The 18,231-nt window shown below is 36.1% G+C and overlaps 1 protein-coding gene across 1 annotated transcript in view; it reads left to right on the forward strand.

Moving 5' to 3' along the window:
* LOC130246073 (transmembrane protein 255B-like) overlaps positions 1 to 18,231 on the forward strand; it is a 74,460-nt gene that overhangs the window by 37,287 nt on the left and 18,942 nt on the right. Inside the window, exons 4-5 of the mRNA XM_056478933.1 lie at positions 496 to 581; positions 1,188 to 1,347. Coding sequence (XP_056334908.1) covers positions 496 to 581; positions 1,188 to 1,347 — 246 coding nt within the window. The remainder of the gene's footprint in view (positions 1 to 495; positions 582 to 1,187; positions 1,348 to 18,231) is intronic.

Here is an 18,231-nt window from a genome sequence, read left to right on the forward strand (position 1 = left end):
CCGGTGGAGGTGATTGGAGTGATCTCATGGACTACTCAAGTTTTTTTTTTATTTTCATTTTACTCATTATACATTATCTCTGGGTTTGACAGGTTAAAAACATACTCTGATGTTTATTTAATTACATTTAACATAAATTTACACTATACTACATTTTCACAGAAATTACATTCAATTATAAATTACATGAAAATTCAAAAGTGTCCAAAATATACTGTTTGTACTCTTCTTAATAATACAAGTTGTATTATTCTCTTATTAAATGGTCTTTTGTAGTAAAGTGGTAAAGTGCACTTTTTTGACAATGAATGTTTGTATTCCTAACTATATTTATGAATACAGGTTTAGCCGTTTTTTTTAAACGATTTTGATAAGAGCAAAGAGTCCTTATTTTATCTTTGTTTAAGAGGTATTTGAGATCATAAATTGTTATTAAAATAGTTGTTAATGTCAAATGCTTGTCCTAATTCTAAAAGATGACCAATTGTTTTGTAGGTTCCCTGTCAAGGACTGACAGAGTCCTGTAATATGAAAGTTCGCAGTGGAACGTGTTACTGTTGCGATTTGTATGATTGTGCCAAGTAAGTAATTAACATATTTGTGACGACACATTGACATACAGTATTTTAAAGAAACATTCAACAAAAAGACAATAAGATATACTAACCTAACAAAGAAGTTCTCTTAATTTCTCCTCTGTTTTTTGTTGAAGTATATATCATTAATACTATGTTTAAAGAGTTGAAGTTCTGATTGCAAAACTGTAAAAATGCTGGGTTCCACATCATCAATTTGTGTTGAAGACATAAAGGAATTAAGTTAAGTTATTAATTCTTACAAATTTAAGTAGATTGAGCATAAACAAATTAATGTCCCCAAAAAAACCCAACAATTGTGTTGTTTTAGTTCATTTTAAATTTTACATAGTTTGAACAAACAGTGAATGTATTTTTTTTTCGAGTGAAGGACAGCATAAAGTAAAGTCTCACACAGATCCCTAACTGTAAAAGACAATGTTTAAGCAGATAGCAGAATAAAATAAGCATATTGCCCATTTCACGCCATATTTTGCACATCGCATGCCCACGTACACTTTCTTTATAACATCTGTTTTAATAAATATGAAATAGCACATGTAATAGTCAGGTATATCTGTAACGGATTTGTCTACCTGCTTTCTTTTCCAGTGGAGGGTATCTGAATAATTACTATGAGTTTGTGGGTGTGCAGAGCTGTCAGGAGGTGCTCTCTTTGTATGTTCTTCTCTGGGTTTTAACTGCTCTCAACCTGCTAGCCTTCGTGCTTGGGATCATGACGACTGCTGTACTGGGCAGCATCAAAGACATGGTGAGTCTGCTGAGAAAATGAATGAGTAAACACACACTTCAGTTTAGCGGCATCATTTTAAATTGATTTAAAGGAATAGTCAAAAAATGACATCCTTTACTCATTCTCATGTTGTTCCAAAGCACTATGGATTTCTTTATTCAGCTGAAGAAATTTTTTTTTGAGGAAATTGGCTAACTAAATAATTCATAGTCCGAACCATATTTATTTAGTGTTCAAACACAATTGGAACAAATTGAGAGTGAGTGAATGACGACAGTATTTAGATTTTTGGTTTAACTACAGAGAAATATTTGCAGAAATTATAATATTTTATCTGAATATTGCAAAAACAACTTGATGTTTGGTCACATTTGACCGACCCAGAGTCATTGGAATTATGTGCCCAGGGCTAGCTTTTTGCGAACTGTGGAATACATTATTCCGACAACATTATCTTGCAACTTGTGTTGACAAATCTACTGTCGCTGTCTGCTGTCTACATATTTTCAAATCTCAAATATGTTTCTGGGCTATGTTTTATCATATGTGTCATTTACACCTTGTGATCGACTAACCCACAATCATCCCTAAAGTCAACCAATAGTGTTTCAAAAGCAACGGAAGAGAAAAGCGAATCATGATCACATCCTTTTACGATGATTTCACATGTTTTTACCTGGTTTCTAGAACTGTCCTTCACTTGTCTCCAGTTTGCTTCACGTCCCAAGTATGACAGCTTACGTGATGAGCTACCGAGCAAACTGACCGCTCCAGAAAAGTCATTCATATGACTGAGAATGAGGCGAACGTGTTCAATTATGGGTCACTGACACATTTAAGTTGTTTTTGTGCTACTTATTTATTTTGGGCAATTTAACCATGCAAAAGCAATCCTTTATCCACTGATAATATGTCTCTGTGAATGTCAGTAGTGGTAAAAGGAACAAAAGTTGTCACTACACTGCACCTAGCATTCGTTTTACCAAGAAACTGCAGGCAAAGGCATGCCTAGGCATGTACTGTATCTGTGGTTTCGCAAAAATGGAGATGTATTCCCAATGAACCTGTGTTGCTTTATGGAATTTTCCATGATGGTGCATAAGGATGATAGTTGGTCTTGTAAAGTAGTCACAGGTTTGTAAATGAGCTACGCTGCTTACATTAAAGAGACTGACATAGTCGAACCTTACTCATCATAACTTAACTTAAAGTAACTTACTTTAAGTTAAGCTACTTTTGTGACCAATTGGTAACTTACTTGTACTTGGTACTTACTTGTGACTAATTGAAAATTTGATGAAGGTTTGTAAGAAGTGGCTTCAGGTGATGCTGTTTTTGGAGTAGTTTAATCGTTCTCTGCTGAGACCTTGTAATATTCATTCATTCATTTCTTTTCGGCTGGGAAAACCTTGTGATATTTACTGCATTTAAATTCAGCTTATTCCACAGTATGTCGAAATTCTTGATTGGCTGGAAGTTGTGCAATAAAATCACTTAAAGTATGAATATTCATATGTCATAGGTCGGTATTGATCAGATTTAAATAAAAGTGCTACCCTCAAACATCAGTAGTAACCATAATAACTGAGTGACAGTTGCTGGAGTCTTCACCTGTGTAATCTTGAGGACACTAGCTGATGGGGTTTAACCAACTTTCTAAAATGCTCAAAAATATTTGCGAAGAAGTAGCTAACATGTTTCTATGAGCTATTAGATATGCCCATGTCAATTACATGCACACACATACAGATGTTACTACTTCAATGTGTTCCTTATGGCGCCATTCATACCGCGGCGACAGCGGTACTTGGTGCGCCAGCAGCTTTTGACCGCTGGGTGGCAGTTTAACCACAGATATTCAGCTTTGCCTTTCCACAACACTAAACAGACTTTTCTGTGCGTACCTTATGTGATCAGATGTGTTCAATTAAAATATAATTTTGATTTAGTTTTCTTAGTAATAAACATGATCTTACCAGGGCTTAAAGTATTCCGGCACCATGCCGGATCTCCGGCGTGCGGCCGTGAGAGAAAAAAAAAATAGAGCTTGCACATGCGGTTTAGTTGGGGATGCTCAAAATAACCGATTAAGCAATAACCGAAAGGGCACGTTTGTAACCGATGAATGGTATCAGTTAAACGATTAAAATATGCTTTATACATTTTTAAAGTTTGGCTGCAGACGGGGCATCTGTTAAATTGTTTACTGACTGCAGCCAGTGTTTTACGCTCTGCTTATGCTCGCTCAGCGCCAATCTGAAAACATTTTGGATTCGTGGCGAACGAGAAAGGCGAATCAATAATTAGGATGAAGCTATTTGTTGGGCTTGTTTAGAAAAATAAGTGTTAAATGGACAAACACGTCGAACCTCCAGAGCTGCGGTCATGTCACCCAGCCCATGGAATGCGGAGCCAGCTCCGGTGTCATCTACTGAACGCAAATGCCCAGCTAGTCCAGCCAGGTATGGCAGAGAGGCCTTTTCAAAAATGGCCAAATACAAAAGAGAAACTGATAAATAGTAGACGTTGATGAGAAATGGAGCAGCATATTTGGTAGTTGAGAACGCGCCGCTCCGCGATGTAGAGCTGGTTTCCGAGAAATGCAGGCGGCGGAGCAAGATACCCTCTTTGCCACCGTATCTGCATGCGCTACAGGCACACGTCTCAGTGCTGCTGGAAACATTGTAATCTCAAATAAGTCTCCGCTTAAACCGAACAAAGTCAACATGTTAGTTTTTCTGGCAAAGAATTTAAAATATGAATAGAAAACAAAAGGCGGAGAGACGCAGTTTTTTTTTCAACATCTGACTTATGTTGTTACAAGCCTAGGCTAATATTTTTGTTCTACGTTACTATTTATATTATTATTGATTAGTATTTGTGAAGTTTCTAAAATGTAACGTTTACTGTTTCAAGCAGTTAAAGTTATTTCTATTTAACTAGCCTTCATTATTATAGGCTGTATTGTGTTGTTTTATCAACGAAAGTTAAACAACAAACATGTTCGTTTGTACGGATATTTAGCATAATACTTTGGTCTTTTTTGATTTCTTATTTTTTACATGAAATGTAAATTAACTTAGGTAGGCTACTTGGGTACAGGGGCGTAATTTGTTGGTAGTATACCGAGGAATGCTTAGACAGTGAATATTGTCATCATTATTTAAAAAATTATAAATAAATAAGTAAATAAATAAATAAATAAAACACCTTACGGAAAGGATGAAATAAAGGAAAAGCATGCTCTTAATCATTCTTCATAATCTGATTCGTAGCTATACATGCAATAAACTTATATTGCGCCGACAAGAACAAGCTCTAAAAGGTAAAGTCTAAAGCCAGAGGAGTTATTGATATTAATGTTAGTTGTTAATATGATCGTAAACACTGCGTTGTATAATTAACGCCGTCATTGTGTCGTGTCTGCGATTTTATTTTCTCGTTGAAGAACAGAAAATTCATGTTATCGCCGTCTTCCCAGCCAGGTTTTTCAACATCTGACTTATGTTGTTACAAGCCTAGGCTAATATTTTTGTTCTTCGTTACTATTTATATTATTATTGATTAGTATTTGTGAAGTTTCTAAAATGTAACGTTTACTGTTTCAAGCAGTTAAAGTTATTTCTATTTAACTAGCCTTCATTATTATAGGCTGTATTGTGTTGTTTTATCAACGAAAGTTAAACAACAAACATGTTCGTTTGTACGGATATTTAGCATAATACTTTGGTCTTTTTTGATTTCTTATTTTTTACATGAAATGTAAATTAACTTAGGTAGGCTACTTGGGTACAGGGGCGTAATTTGTTGGTAGTATACCGAGGAATGCTTAGATAGTGAATATTGTCATCATTATTTAAAAAAAATATAAATAAATAAATAAAACACCTTACGGAAAGGATGAAATAAAGGATAAGCATGCTCTTAATCATTCTTCATAATCTGATTCGTAGCTATACATGCAATAAACTTATATTGCGCCGACAAGAACAAGCTCTAAAAGGTAAGTCTAAAGCGAGAGGAGTTATTGATATTAATGTTAGTTGTTAATATGATCGTAAACACTGCGTTGTATAATTAACGCCGTCATTGTGTCGTGTCTGCGATTTTTTTTTTCTCGTTGAAGAACAGAAAATTCATGTTATCGCCGTCTTCCCAGCCAGGTTTTCATGCACAGTTTCCGTTTTTGTTTCTTCTCAAACAATAAAGTTTCGCTATAGCAGGCCCGGCGGCTGGATATCATAAATGAGGGCGCAAGGGCGATATTTTTATATGACGGGCTAAAATTGAAAAATGAAATTTACATGAAGAGCTTTATTAGTGAAAAGCTGCCGAGCGCAACGAAATGGGCTATAAGCTATATTTGCTCTTATGTGCTGAAATACTTAACACTTTTCTTAAGACCACAGAATAATATGCAACATCTAAATGTCATATAGCCAATAAGGAAAAATTTACATGTTTCAGGTCTCTCCAGTGCATTTGGACTGAATATTTGACTGTGTCTTACTGGATGTCTCCAGTAACTCTATAAACATAGAGGCACAAGCAGACTGTAGAATTCATTCATTAATTCTTTCTTTTATTTATTTATTGTCAACCAAATATATATATAAATTAATGTGTGTGTGTGTGTGTGTGTGTGTGTGTGTGTGTGTGTGTGTGTGTGTGTGTGTGTGTGTGTGTGTGTGTGCGTGTGTGTGTGTGTGTGTGTGTGTGTGTGTGATTGCAGCAGACTGAAGAAGTTGTGCATTGGGTGGGTGGCATCTGCTGTTATGCAGAGGGCTCTACGGGTAAGACGTGTGCTGTAAATGTCCTGAAGGGAGGGGAGAGAGACACCAACGATCTTCTCAGCTGTTCTCACTATGCATTGAAGTGTTTTCCTGCAGAAAATCCAAGGTTCCATACCACACAGTGATGCAGCTGGTCAGGATGCTCTCAATAGTGCCTCTGTAGAAGGTGTACATGATTGGGGCTGGTGCTCTTGCTCTTTTGAGTGGCAGCCTGTTTGAACATATCCCAGTCTGTGGTATTGAAGCAGTCTTGTAAAGCCTCTGAAGAACCTTCTGGCCACACTTGTATCTCCTTGCAAACCGGTTTGGTGACTTTAACTATCGGTCTGTAAGCAGGCATTAGCATGACAGTTAAGTGGTCCACCAAGGTGGGGGAGGGGGAAGGCTTTGTAAGCTCCTCTCTGTGTGGTGTAAACAAAGTCCATTGTGTTATTGCCCCGTGTTGGAAAGTCTATGTGTTGTTGTATTTTTGGAAACACACTCTTTAGGTCTGCATGGTTAAAGTCCCCTGCCAGGATGAGAAAAGCATCGGGGTGGGCTGTCTGCTGCTCACTAATGTGCAGTTTTCGTAAACACAAAAGCACAACAGTCCTTTACAGTCCTATGTGATGAACGAAGTAGACGGATGTAGTCCAGTTTGTTGTCTAGCGAGCGTACGTTCGCTAGAATGATGGAGGGGATTGCGGGTTTGTGGGGGTTAGCCGCTAGCCTTGTTCGGATACCCCCCGCGCTTACCCCTCTTCTGCTTCCTCTCGCGCTGCTTGAAGCGCCTCCATTGTGGGCGAGGTGGTGAGGTGGGGGTCGGAGGATGGGTACGCATCCGGAGCAAGCCGAAATCTTGCAGCTCATCAGTGTCCGCGGAGTTTAACTTGTGAAGTTTGTTTCTACCGATGTCGAGCAGAAATGTTCGACTATATGCGCGCTTAAGGACAGATAAACGTGACGTTGACGCACAATAACACGGCGACGTACAAGACAAGGAACACAAAAACACATTAATAACATATTAATAAATAATACCAAGTTTTAACACATCTGCTACATTCCAGTGGAGCCTCCGTTGCGCTCTACCACAGCTGGCAAAACTTTCTGAAGGTGGTTTAAGCACCAAATAAGTGTTTTAAATTATGTTAGTCTCCTTATTTCTTTCCGTTTTATTTTAAATATTATAAATGTTTAAAGTTTTAGGTAAAGACGTCAAAATATGCCCACACATGCAAGCTAAACTAGATCATATCTGAGTCATCATGCTTATTACCCAACCAAAATCAGCGAGGAAAAAATAAATGTTTTAAATTAAATTATATTTAAATGTTAAATTAAATAAAAAAATGAATTTAAAAATTTAAATGCCATTTAAAAATAGTTGCTAAAATTAATGTGTTACTTACTTACATTTTTAGGCATTAGCCAAACAGAAAGCCTGTCTACGGTAAATCCACACGCACTAAATAGCCTACCTTTTTCTTTTATAACACTGTAAACATAACTTCGCAGGTCGATCATCTTCAAACGCAAAAGGCATTTTTAAGTGTCCTAACTTGACTGCTGCTGTAGAATGGGATGTTTTTTTACATAACTTTAAACGTGTGCTTTAGCTATGTCAAAATGAAAGCAAATTTTTTAAAGGGTTCTGCGTTTTGTCAATTGTATAGCTTTAATAATAATAATAATAATAATAATAATAATAATAATAATAATGGATATAACAAATTATAATATTATAGTATAGACATTTTTACTAGGCTACTTTAATATTAATCCCTAACTGAAAAACGAATGTGAAAATGACTGGCAGCTGTGCTAAAATTAATATAATGGCAAATTTCTTCTGCGTTTTTTTCCCTTTATAGCTCAATAGTTTTATTCAAAGAATATAGTTCTCTCTTCAACTTTCAGGTTTGAGGTGGGGGAAGAAATGGCAGAGGCAATTCAAATGTACCATCTCTAAATTAAAAAAGGCCACTTACGCGGCATCTGTGTGTAAAGATTATTACCTTATTTTTATTTTATTATTATTATTTATTTATTCATTCATTCATTCGTCATTCATTTTCTTTTTGGCTTAGTCCCTTTATTAGTCTGTAATTGCCACAGCGGAATGAACCGTCAACTTATCCAGCATATGTTTTACGCAGAGGATGCCAGGAGGGCCAGCTGGGGCTTCGGGTTGGAGTGAAAGGAGAGGCAGGACTTTGCCCCGAGTCTGGGAAAGATGGCTTGCCGTCATTACACTAGTTTTCCGATGGCACACGAGTTACATGCGCCAAACACATGAACAAATAAATTAATAAATAAGGGAAAGAAAACATCTAGCCTTATAGGCTGAGTTCTTTTTGATTATAATCGCCGTTAAGTTTCCGTTTTAAATGTAAGGCTGTTGCAAAAAATAATAAAATTGCTTAAAATAATACAATTTTAATTTATAAGTGACTTTGCTGCGTCCCCCTTGATGTTTCAATAACGCATAATAATCTATACACCATATTAAAGACACTTAAATAGACATGATTTCGGCCTCACTGATGCCCATTAACTCCTGACAGACAAGCTTTTGGTTATGAGAAGGGGGAAGGGGTCTCCACTATTAAGTGTTTTTCACAAACATGAATACACAAAATCCAAAACTCCTATAGGACGGATGGCGTAACAAAACCTATGCGTTTAAAAAACGAAACCGCATTAAATATGGGGCCTTATGAAAATGAATGTTTCTATCTTTTGAACGGTGACGGCATAATATCATGGAATTACTTTCAATAGCAAAATAAAAAACATCTCAAGGAAGAACGGACAAAAGAAAGTTTCACTTCTATCACTCTTTAAAAGTTTTGGTTTGGTTCATTGTAAATGCTCAGTCTCGTTATGAGCTGATCTTCATTTCTCTGTGTTGGTGGAATAAAGCAGGCGAGTCAGCCGCACCAATTTATGAGCAGACAGAGCAGGATTCTCATGATGACCACCGGCGCAATTCCGCTCTTTGTTATGAGCCGTAGTTTCAGTGTAAACTTAGTAAAGGTGAGTTTCTTTGGCGATGATGTGTACAGTGTTAGATTTTATATTTAGCGGACATTTGCGCTGAACACGCGGTGAATGCAACGCATCAAGATTCGGGCACCTTCTCCGAAAACACTCGATTGATCTCAGCTGGCGGATCAACATTTACCTCATGTTATGATCGCTGTCATCTGCGCCATTATTATTATTATAACTTTAGGGGAGGTTTGCAAACCTGTGCACTTTTCACTCTTCAGCCGTTTGTATTTCCTGCAGTAACAAAAGCTCCCTGTTCATTATATTCAGACACACAAATGCTCCCAAATATATTATGAGGGCGCATAGATTAAATTTCGGGCGCTCATGCGACCAAAATGGTTTGCAATTTCGAGCCCTGTAGTATAAGGACATGTATTCAGACCACAACTGAACGTTTGAAGAAAATTGAATGCCTTATTATTTAGAATTAGCTATTATTGATGTAAATGCAGCCGTTCAAGGCGCATAATTGATTTATTACGGTACTGACGGTATTAGAAAATCCATGTCGTGGCGCAATGTCACACCGGTGATGACTATGACACCGGTGTACCGCCCACCCCTACTACCTGTTATTTAAAATATCTATATTACGCTCCAAGCATTCGCCAAAAAGAAAATATTTCTAAGTAAAAAACACAAAACATAGCTGAATAGAGTGTTGCCTGCTTTAGAGGATGGGTTAGTAATTATATTATAACTGGTTATGTTCAGGTCAATGAAATAATACCTTTAATAAATAAATATGTTCGTAAGAACGTGGTGGGCCAGTGATTCCGTCGCTGTCATCAGTGGTTTAATGAGCTCAGGAGAATTCTGCTTTGCATTTTTCTATGCATTACTAACATCACTAAACCAGACATTTGTTTTATAAGTTAACCAAATATTCGCAGAGATTCAGCAGTTTTTTTTTCTGACGCGTTTGCCAGTCATGCCAGTCAGTGAAAAAAAAGTAACCGTGGCCCTGTTTGCAGGTATTAATATTCGTTTTTTCGTCAATCTGATGCAATTTTTATTATTTATACAGGACGTTAAAATGCAATTAAAAGTTTCAAATCAATTAAACTCAATTTATAAAAAGGCTAGCCTATTTTATGCATTAAATATAACTAATTTCCTTTATTTCTGATTAGACCATGCATTTAGACTATTTTACAATTGTAATATGTGCATATGCTTTTTTTTTAAATAACATTCGTTTAACAAATATTTTTGCACATCGAAAGTAATTAAGTGACCTGTTTTTTTTTTTTATTTTATTAAAACCTTTATGCAAAAGGATCAGAGGATAAATTATCGTAGGATAAACGTATCTTATGGAAAAACACCAATTGACGGGCTCTGCTTTCGGTTTTAAAAGAATCAAGCAGCTTAAAAAATATAATTTGCTGAAGAGAAATGACAGGAAAAAAAGAAAGAAAAAGATAAAATATATAGGGACTGTTAAAAGAACATTTTTCTTTAATATATTCTTTCGACTCCGAAACATCAGCTAAGAAAGATTATGATGAATGACGGAGTTTCTCTATTGCCTGCTTCAGCAGTTGTCCCGGTCCCGCTGGTTATGAACGAGGAGGCGGAGAGAATGCGCTGTTTAGTTTCGGCTTGATATATTTAAATAAAAACTAACACCGAACTGCTTTTAACGCTCAAAAAGTTAAACTAAAATGCACAATTCTTGTTGGTTGCACCCGCGGGATGCACAATGAACCAAACGCGGCATTATTTTAATTCTATATTCGTGAAGAATGAGCCATGAGATTGAGATTTTGAAGGTGCTCTTTAGCGGCGAAGTTCCTGGCAGAGTACCGAGTGAAAAAATGTGCATAAAGAAATTGGACAAGAGGAATAACATTTTAAATTATATAACAAGCATCGTATTCTTTCTAATCCTCGCCCAGTTTTAATACAAGTATTTAATATTTGTGGCTGGGAAGTTTATTAAGAATATATTTATAATTATATATAATTAAATAAATACATAATTATATATATATATATATATATATATATATATAGAGAGAGAGAGAGAGAGAGAGAGAGAGAGAGAGAGCAAAAAATTATTTTTATTATACTTTTAGTGATCTGCTTAAGGTAGGTCAATTTATTTTTTTGCTTTTGATGAAGCAGCATTCAACTTAAGCTCTTTAGACCATGCCCCTGACCGTTTCTCGGTGTTTCGCCGCAATATCTTTAAATAAATATTTATTTAGGCATATTTTCATTATTAATTTATTTTCATTATTCGTTTATTATTATGTACAATAATTCAGACATAAAATAAGATAGTAAAATATAATCAACAACGAAAATGTAAATAAAAACATAAATAAAAACATAAATGAAAAAGTCTTGTCTTAGTCCTATCAAAACGGCAAACACTAAAAGCAGGCTAAAAGACTGCTTTATTTATTTATTTAAGACTACTTATTGTACTGAATGTTTGTGCTTTCATGTTAGTTGTCTTTTATTTCTTCAATTCCAAAACGAGTCCTCTTGCACTTAAAAAGTTTACAATAAAGTGTGTTAACAAATTTTAAATGATTAATGAAGGACTTATAATGCTTTGACCTATTGTTTAATATCATTTACAAGCACAGTAGCATATTTAAAGCTGCTGTAAAGGCTATTTCTTTCCGTTCGCATCCCGTCCCTTTGCGCCCCCTGGCGGCTTTTTCACAAACTGCGGTCTTACACTAAAAACAGAGCAGCATTTATTTCAAACGGCGGCGGTATAAGCCACGGCGGTAATAGCCACTTTGAACTCTCACCTACTGTATTCTCTTTTGCACACATTCTCCTTCTCTCTCTAGCCGTGGTCTCACTAGAGTTTGAGTAAGCAAAATTCCATTGGACAGTTCAGCAAAAAGGACAGGGATAAAACATGATGATGTGACACTGATAAAATGAGCGATTGCTCCATATTTTACATTTCTGTATAGAGAGGTCACAATTTGCTCTTCTATTGGACACCAATTCGCAGGTCAGAGTGAACTTTGGAAAGCTGCGGCATGCAAAATTTGTCACACAAGCTTGCATTTCTTGTCTGGCAAATGGAAGTCATTGGGCCAAAATTGCAGTCCAACCACAAGTTCTGTCTCTCTGTGTCTGCCTGTGGCTGACTCAAAATCGGTAGATCTATCCTGTCATAACTGATGAAAATTTGGTCAAATATTGTGCTGCAGTTCTCATGGGGTGGTCTTTGCCTTTGCTTGCTGCATTTAAAATCCATTAATGCTCATGTAAGACTGACTGTTCATCAGCTGTTTTGCTTCTGATTGCTTTTTTCTTTGTTCTGTCTTTCAGTGGCTTTGTTTTTATTGTTTACATGCAACCAAATAATCTGTTAGTAATCTGACTAATAGGACAAACTGACTGAAAAGCCCTGATGTAAACATAATTAATCTATTTCAGGTCCTAATTAGGATTCTGATTCTTTACAGCAGTTGTTTATTAGTCACTGAATTCACTCAATTTGTATATATATATATATATTACTGAGTGGATTATTTGGCTACACTTTATTTTAGGGTTACATTGTAAGACACTTTATGTACTTTCCATATATTAATTAGGTAACGCTTTATTTTGATGGTCCATTTGAGTATTAGATGACTGTCTGCTTAATATCTGTTGATACTGCTTCTTCAACAGACATTTAACTGACTATAACAGGGGTGTCCAAACTTAGTCCTGGAGGGCCGGTGTCCTGCAGATTTTAGCTCCAACTTGCTTCAACACACCTGCAAGAATGTTTCTAGAAAGCCTAGTAAGAGCTTGATTAACTAGCCCAGGTGTGTCTTATTGGGGTTGGAACTAAACTTTGCAGGACACCGGCCCTCCAGGACCGAGTTTGGACACCCCTGGACTATAAGAAACTTTGCAAGTACATGTCAATTTACACTAACCCTAACCACAACCTAACAGTCTACTTATAATCTAATGAGAATTAGTCAGCATGTAGATGCATGTAACTAAATTCAACAAACGGACCATCAAAATAAAGTGACCATTAATTACAATTAATTATGCATAATTACTCCTCCCAACCCTAACCATAGTACAGTATGTACTGTACATGTAAGGTGTGAATTATACATTGACAATTGTGTAACACTTGCTTTATGGCTCGTTTCCACTGAGTGGTGTGGTACAGTATGCAACCCAGGCTCATTCCGAAAACGTAGTCCCGAGGACGTTTCTGGAGACCGCGGAATACGTCCCGGGAGGTACGTATTTTTGCAGTTTTTGGTTTTCGCGAATCCGCGAGAGGCCGCTGTTTGTGCCTTTTTGGCTTCTCGGACGTTTCCCGCGAGTGCCATTCGCGCCCGCGCTGTTCTCGTGTGAACCCACCAGAGGCCGCTGTCGAACGTCTGTCTGTCTGTCTGTCTGACTGGCTGAATGATTGACTGGGCGACCGGCCAATCGGCGGCCGACCCACCCTCCTCCTTCCCCGAACCAACCGATTTTACCGATTGACCCGCCCCGCCCTAATCCCAACCAACGGTTTTACAAAAGCCGTCCGAAAAAGAAAAGCCCTCGTCCGATTTTTACATTTTTTTACCACGTTTTCTAGTTTTACCACATTCTCACCCTGTTATGAACCTCTTCGCTTTATTTCTTGGATTCTGTTTTGGTCTTACCTGATTTCTGGAACCGCTCTTCCCCGGACTCGAACCCGCTCGTCGTCGTCGTGGTCAGCTCCTCTCTTGCGTCTCGAGTCCGCAGACGCACAGCCCTCCACACGAAGGTCAGCGGTCAGCCGGCGAGCGCTAAAAAAACAAAATGCAGCCATACGTACCTCTGGCTACATAATTCGCGGTCTCCAGAAACGTCCTCGGACTACGTTTTTCGGAATGAGCCTGGGTTGACAGTATGGGTCGGTACGGGTCACCTTTTTCAGGCTCACGTTTCCACTGCCAAAATGGTACTAAATGTACAAATGTGTACGACAGAAAGTTTCAGTCAACGTCATTCTCGCTTGAGGAAATGTCAAAGTAAAGCTGTACAGGTCGTTCACATATCATATGAAAAGCACTTCTCACAAAACAGATCCTTTATACATATAAATACTTGTGTATAAATGCATTACTAACCTCTCTTTGAACATGATTTTGATTATAATATAGTGCGAAATAGCCTACTTGCAATGTTTTGCAATTATATAAAATAAATAAATAAATAAATGCAACATATATGAACACATACAGACCCTCACAGTCTCCGATATGTTACCAACTACAGAAAAACTACACACAGCATACATTTAGTCCTTATTTGGCTTCAAAAACACGCAACATATAGCCTACAGTCAGTGCAAACTCTCCTCTGCATCTTTAATCTTCAGCAGCACATGTATCCTCTGTTAGAGAGTAATTCCATCATTACGAGTTCATAATAGTCCAAAAGGTGATGATAATAGTTAAACATGGCAATTTGTTCATGTTTTAGGTTGCTGAAAGAATCATTTGCTCCTTTGTTTTTCGGGCATCTCCTTTGTTTTTTTTCGCGTGACTCTCACACTTGTCCATTTCTGAAAGGATCGGATGTCAGAAGCACTTCAGTAATCACACGCACGTAATTATCATCATTATCATTGTTATTTCAAATATAGACATGTAACAAGTAAAAAAAAAAAAAAAAAACTGTAACAAGGACAGTTTTGACTCTAAATGCTGTTAATTTACAGTGTACTGCAGTTGATTCATTCATTTTCCTTTGACTTAGTTCCTTTATTTATCAGCGTTTCCACGGTTTCCACTGCAAACCCAGTACTGGGAATTATCTATACACTCTCATTTACTACGACAAATTTAGTTTATTCAGTTCACGTATACGCGCATGTCTTTGGACTATGGGGGAAATCGGAGCACCTGGAGTAAACCCATGCAAACATGGGGAGAACATGCACAGAAATGCCAACTGACCCACCCGGGACTCGAGCCAGCGACCTTTTTGCTGTGAGGCTAGCCATTGAGGCACCGTGTCACTTTTGGCAATGTTTTCTAAAATTATTTTCAAAAATAGATATTTCCCAAAATGCATTGCTTTCTGTAATACATTGCGATTTTAATGAAAAGCAGTGTGTTGCTGACAGAATTTAGAAAGTTTTTTTTTAACAGCACAGTTTTGCAATGCATTATTTTCAGTCAGAAACCAACAAATTTTTATTTGTTCCATCATTTTCTCAGAATCACACTCTTTAAATTACGAAAACGCTTTCATATCACATGCCAACATCTTCTGTATCTGGCATTTGTTTAATTGAACGTGACATTTTCAAATAAGAAAGCAAGAGAAAGTGTGTGTGTGTGTGTGTGTGCTCACTTGGGGTTGGATTCTTTTATTTCTGCTTTTGTTTATTGATTAAAGCAGAAAAACAGCTGCCAATATTTGCATTTAGTTTCCAGTAATCCTCCAGTGTTGAAAAATCATCTTATTTATGATTTGCTCCTTCCTGCACGAAAGTAAATCTTGGTTTCAATGCAGATGTTTGGCTGACCGAAGCAGATTGTGCTCAAGGATGTTTGTGTATTTGTCTTTGTCCTTATTGTCCTCGATGCAAACAAGCTCTCTAGATCCTCCGGCAAATAGAAAGCAGAACATCATTTTTGCTGTCACAGTGTCTGACTGATGGTGCTTAGGTTAGAGGAGGTTTTATTTATGTTTTCACCAATAGTGTTTCGCTGTTAAAACTAAAAAGGAAATATGATATTTGAATGCACGAATGTAGTGATTTTGTAATCCAAGGTATACCTTTTAAATATATAATATGTTTTTCTCGCATCCTAATAAATACAGTGCCTATATAAACAAAATTCATAGTGTCCCTGATCATTTACATTTTGGTCATAGTCTGTAAATATGTCTGTTCTGATTTTATCTTTATCACCTTCATTGTAAAAATGACACGTTCCTAATAAAATTGATTAATAATGTCATTATTATTATTTGTATCGTGTAAAACGCTGTGTACTAACTTACACTTGGATATGTTTTGCTAAAAAAATTTCCATCTTAAATTGGATTCTAATGTATGAAAAGGGTTTGTTATCTGAACATAATGATACTGTGAATATGATTTAATAAGAATAAGAAAACACACACACACATATATATATATATATATATATATATATATATATATATATATATATATATATATATATATATATATATATATATATATATATCTCTTTTCACATTTCTTTTCATTCTTTTAGCAGAAAAAAAACAAAAATTCTTAAATCAGGAAGTATTTTCTCGACGAGAAAAACATTTATTAGTTTTCAGAAATGAGTCAAAATTAAGTGATTTTTTTTTCCTAAAACAAGCAAAATTTACAGTAACACTTTATAATAACTACACAGTATGAATCATTTATTAAGCATTATCAAATAGTGTATTCATTATTTGTTAAGCATTAACTCGTTAGTTAGCATTAACGTTAATAAACGTTAGTAAGCAGTTTATAACTGCAGTTACAAATGCTGTATTATTGACTTTTACGCCCATTTATAATGTTCTTATTGATTGTACTTTCATAATTTGTTAATGATTAATTTTTCATTACTAAATTAAGTATTGCTTATGGGAGTAAAGGATTGAACACAGAGACTGATCAGCCTAATTTAAACCAATGCGTGAAGTTGTGGACGTGGAGCTGCTGCAAATACAATCATCAGTTAGATTATATTACAATGCATTGGGTTAAATTAGGCTGTCCAGTTTCCATGTTCAGTCCGTTACTACCATGGTTGAAACTCATACAGGCAGTCAGGCAGCGTATTACATAAAGTGATGCAAAGTGCATCAAATGATCGGTAATTAAAAGGGAAAAAAAGAACACTAGAATAAATATATATTTTTATATTAGACACACATCTGATGCTTGTATTTGCACCAGCTCCACGTCCACAACTTCACGGGTTAAAGAGGTTTTTGCATCTGAACTCTTCAAATTCTGAAAAGACGTTTTCAGATTTGTTCTTAAGAACATCTTTTTTCTCTTTTACATAAAAGAGATTAAATGTGTTTCAGTTCCATTAAATGCGTATGTATGAAACAAAATTATCAGTTTACATTTAAGCAGCGTAGATTTGTTTTTGTTCATTATCAAATTAGACACATCCCGGTATTAGCATGATGCAATTCAATGACAAACCTATTCTGAAACTTCTGAACTTTCTTTTCATTCTGTTGCTGTGGAACAAACCACAATCTGGAAAGACTTGGCAAGAAGATCCAACAGTTACTTTCATTTTTACTCTTTGTGGTGTGTACAGGCTGCTGACCCTCTTAGTAGAATGAAACAGTATTTTTCCAAAAAGTGAAAAGACAGGCTTCCCTTTAGATACTAGTGCTTTATAAAAATATACTAGTGCTGACTCATTAGACACTAGTTCTTTTTATTAGATACTAGTACTTGTTCATTAGATACTAGTACCTAGTAAATAGATTCTAGTACTTATGCTTTAGATACTAATACTTATTCATTAGGTACTAGTACTTATTAAATAGATACATGAATAAGTACTAGTACTTAATGGAAAAGACACTAATATAACATGAAAATAAATACTAGTACGGGCCACTGATTAAATGTCAAAACAACTTGCCATAGTGTGTGTGTGTGCGTGTGCGTGTGTGTGTGTGTGTGTGTGTGTGTGAATGTGAGAGTGTACAAGTGTTTGCCAGTGCAATGAATACATAATTATAGTATACAGTTGTCAGTAAGTCAGAATTATTAGCCCCCCCCATTTGAATTTTTATTTATTATTTAAATATTTCCCAAATGATGTTTAACAGAGCAAGGATTTTTTTTCACAGTATGTCTGATAATATTTTTTCTTCTGGAGAAAGTCTTTATTTGTTTATTTGGCTAGAATAAAAGCAGTTTTTAATTTTTATATGAACCATTTTAAGGTCAATATTATTAGCCCCTTTAAGCAAATTCTTTCCGATAATCTACAGAATCATTGTTATACAATAACTTGTCTAATTACCCTAAACTGCCTAGTTAACCTAATTAACCTAGTTAAGCCTTTAAATGTCACTTTAAGCTGTATAAAAG

This window comes from Danio aesculapii, chromosome 18 (genome assembly GCF_903798145.1).
Source record: "Danio aesculapii chromosome 18, fDanAes4.1, whole genome shotgun sequence".
Taxonomy (NCBI): domain Eukaryota; kingdom Metazoa; phylum Chordata; class Actinopteri; order Cypriniformes; family Danionidae; genus Danio; species Danio aesculapii.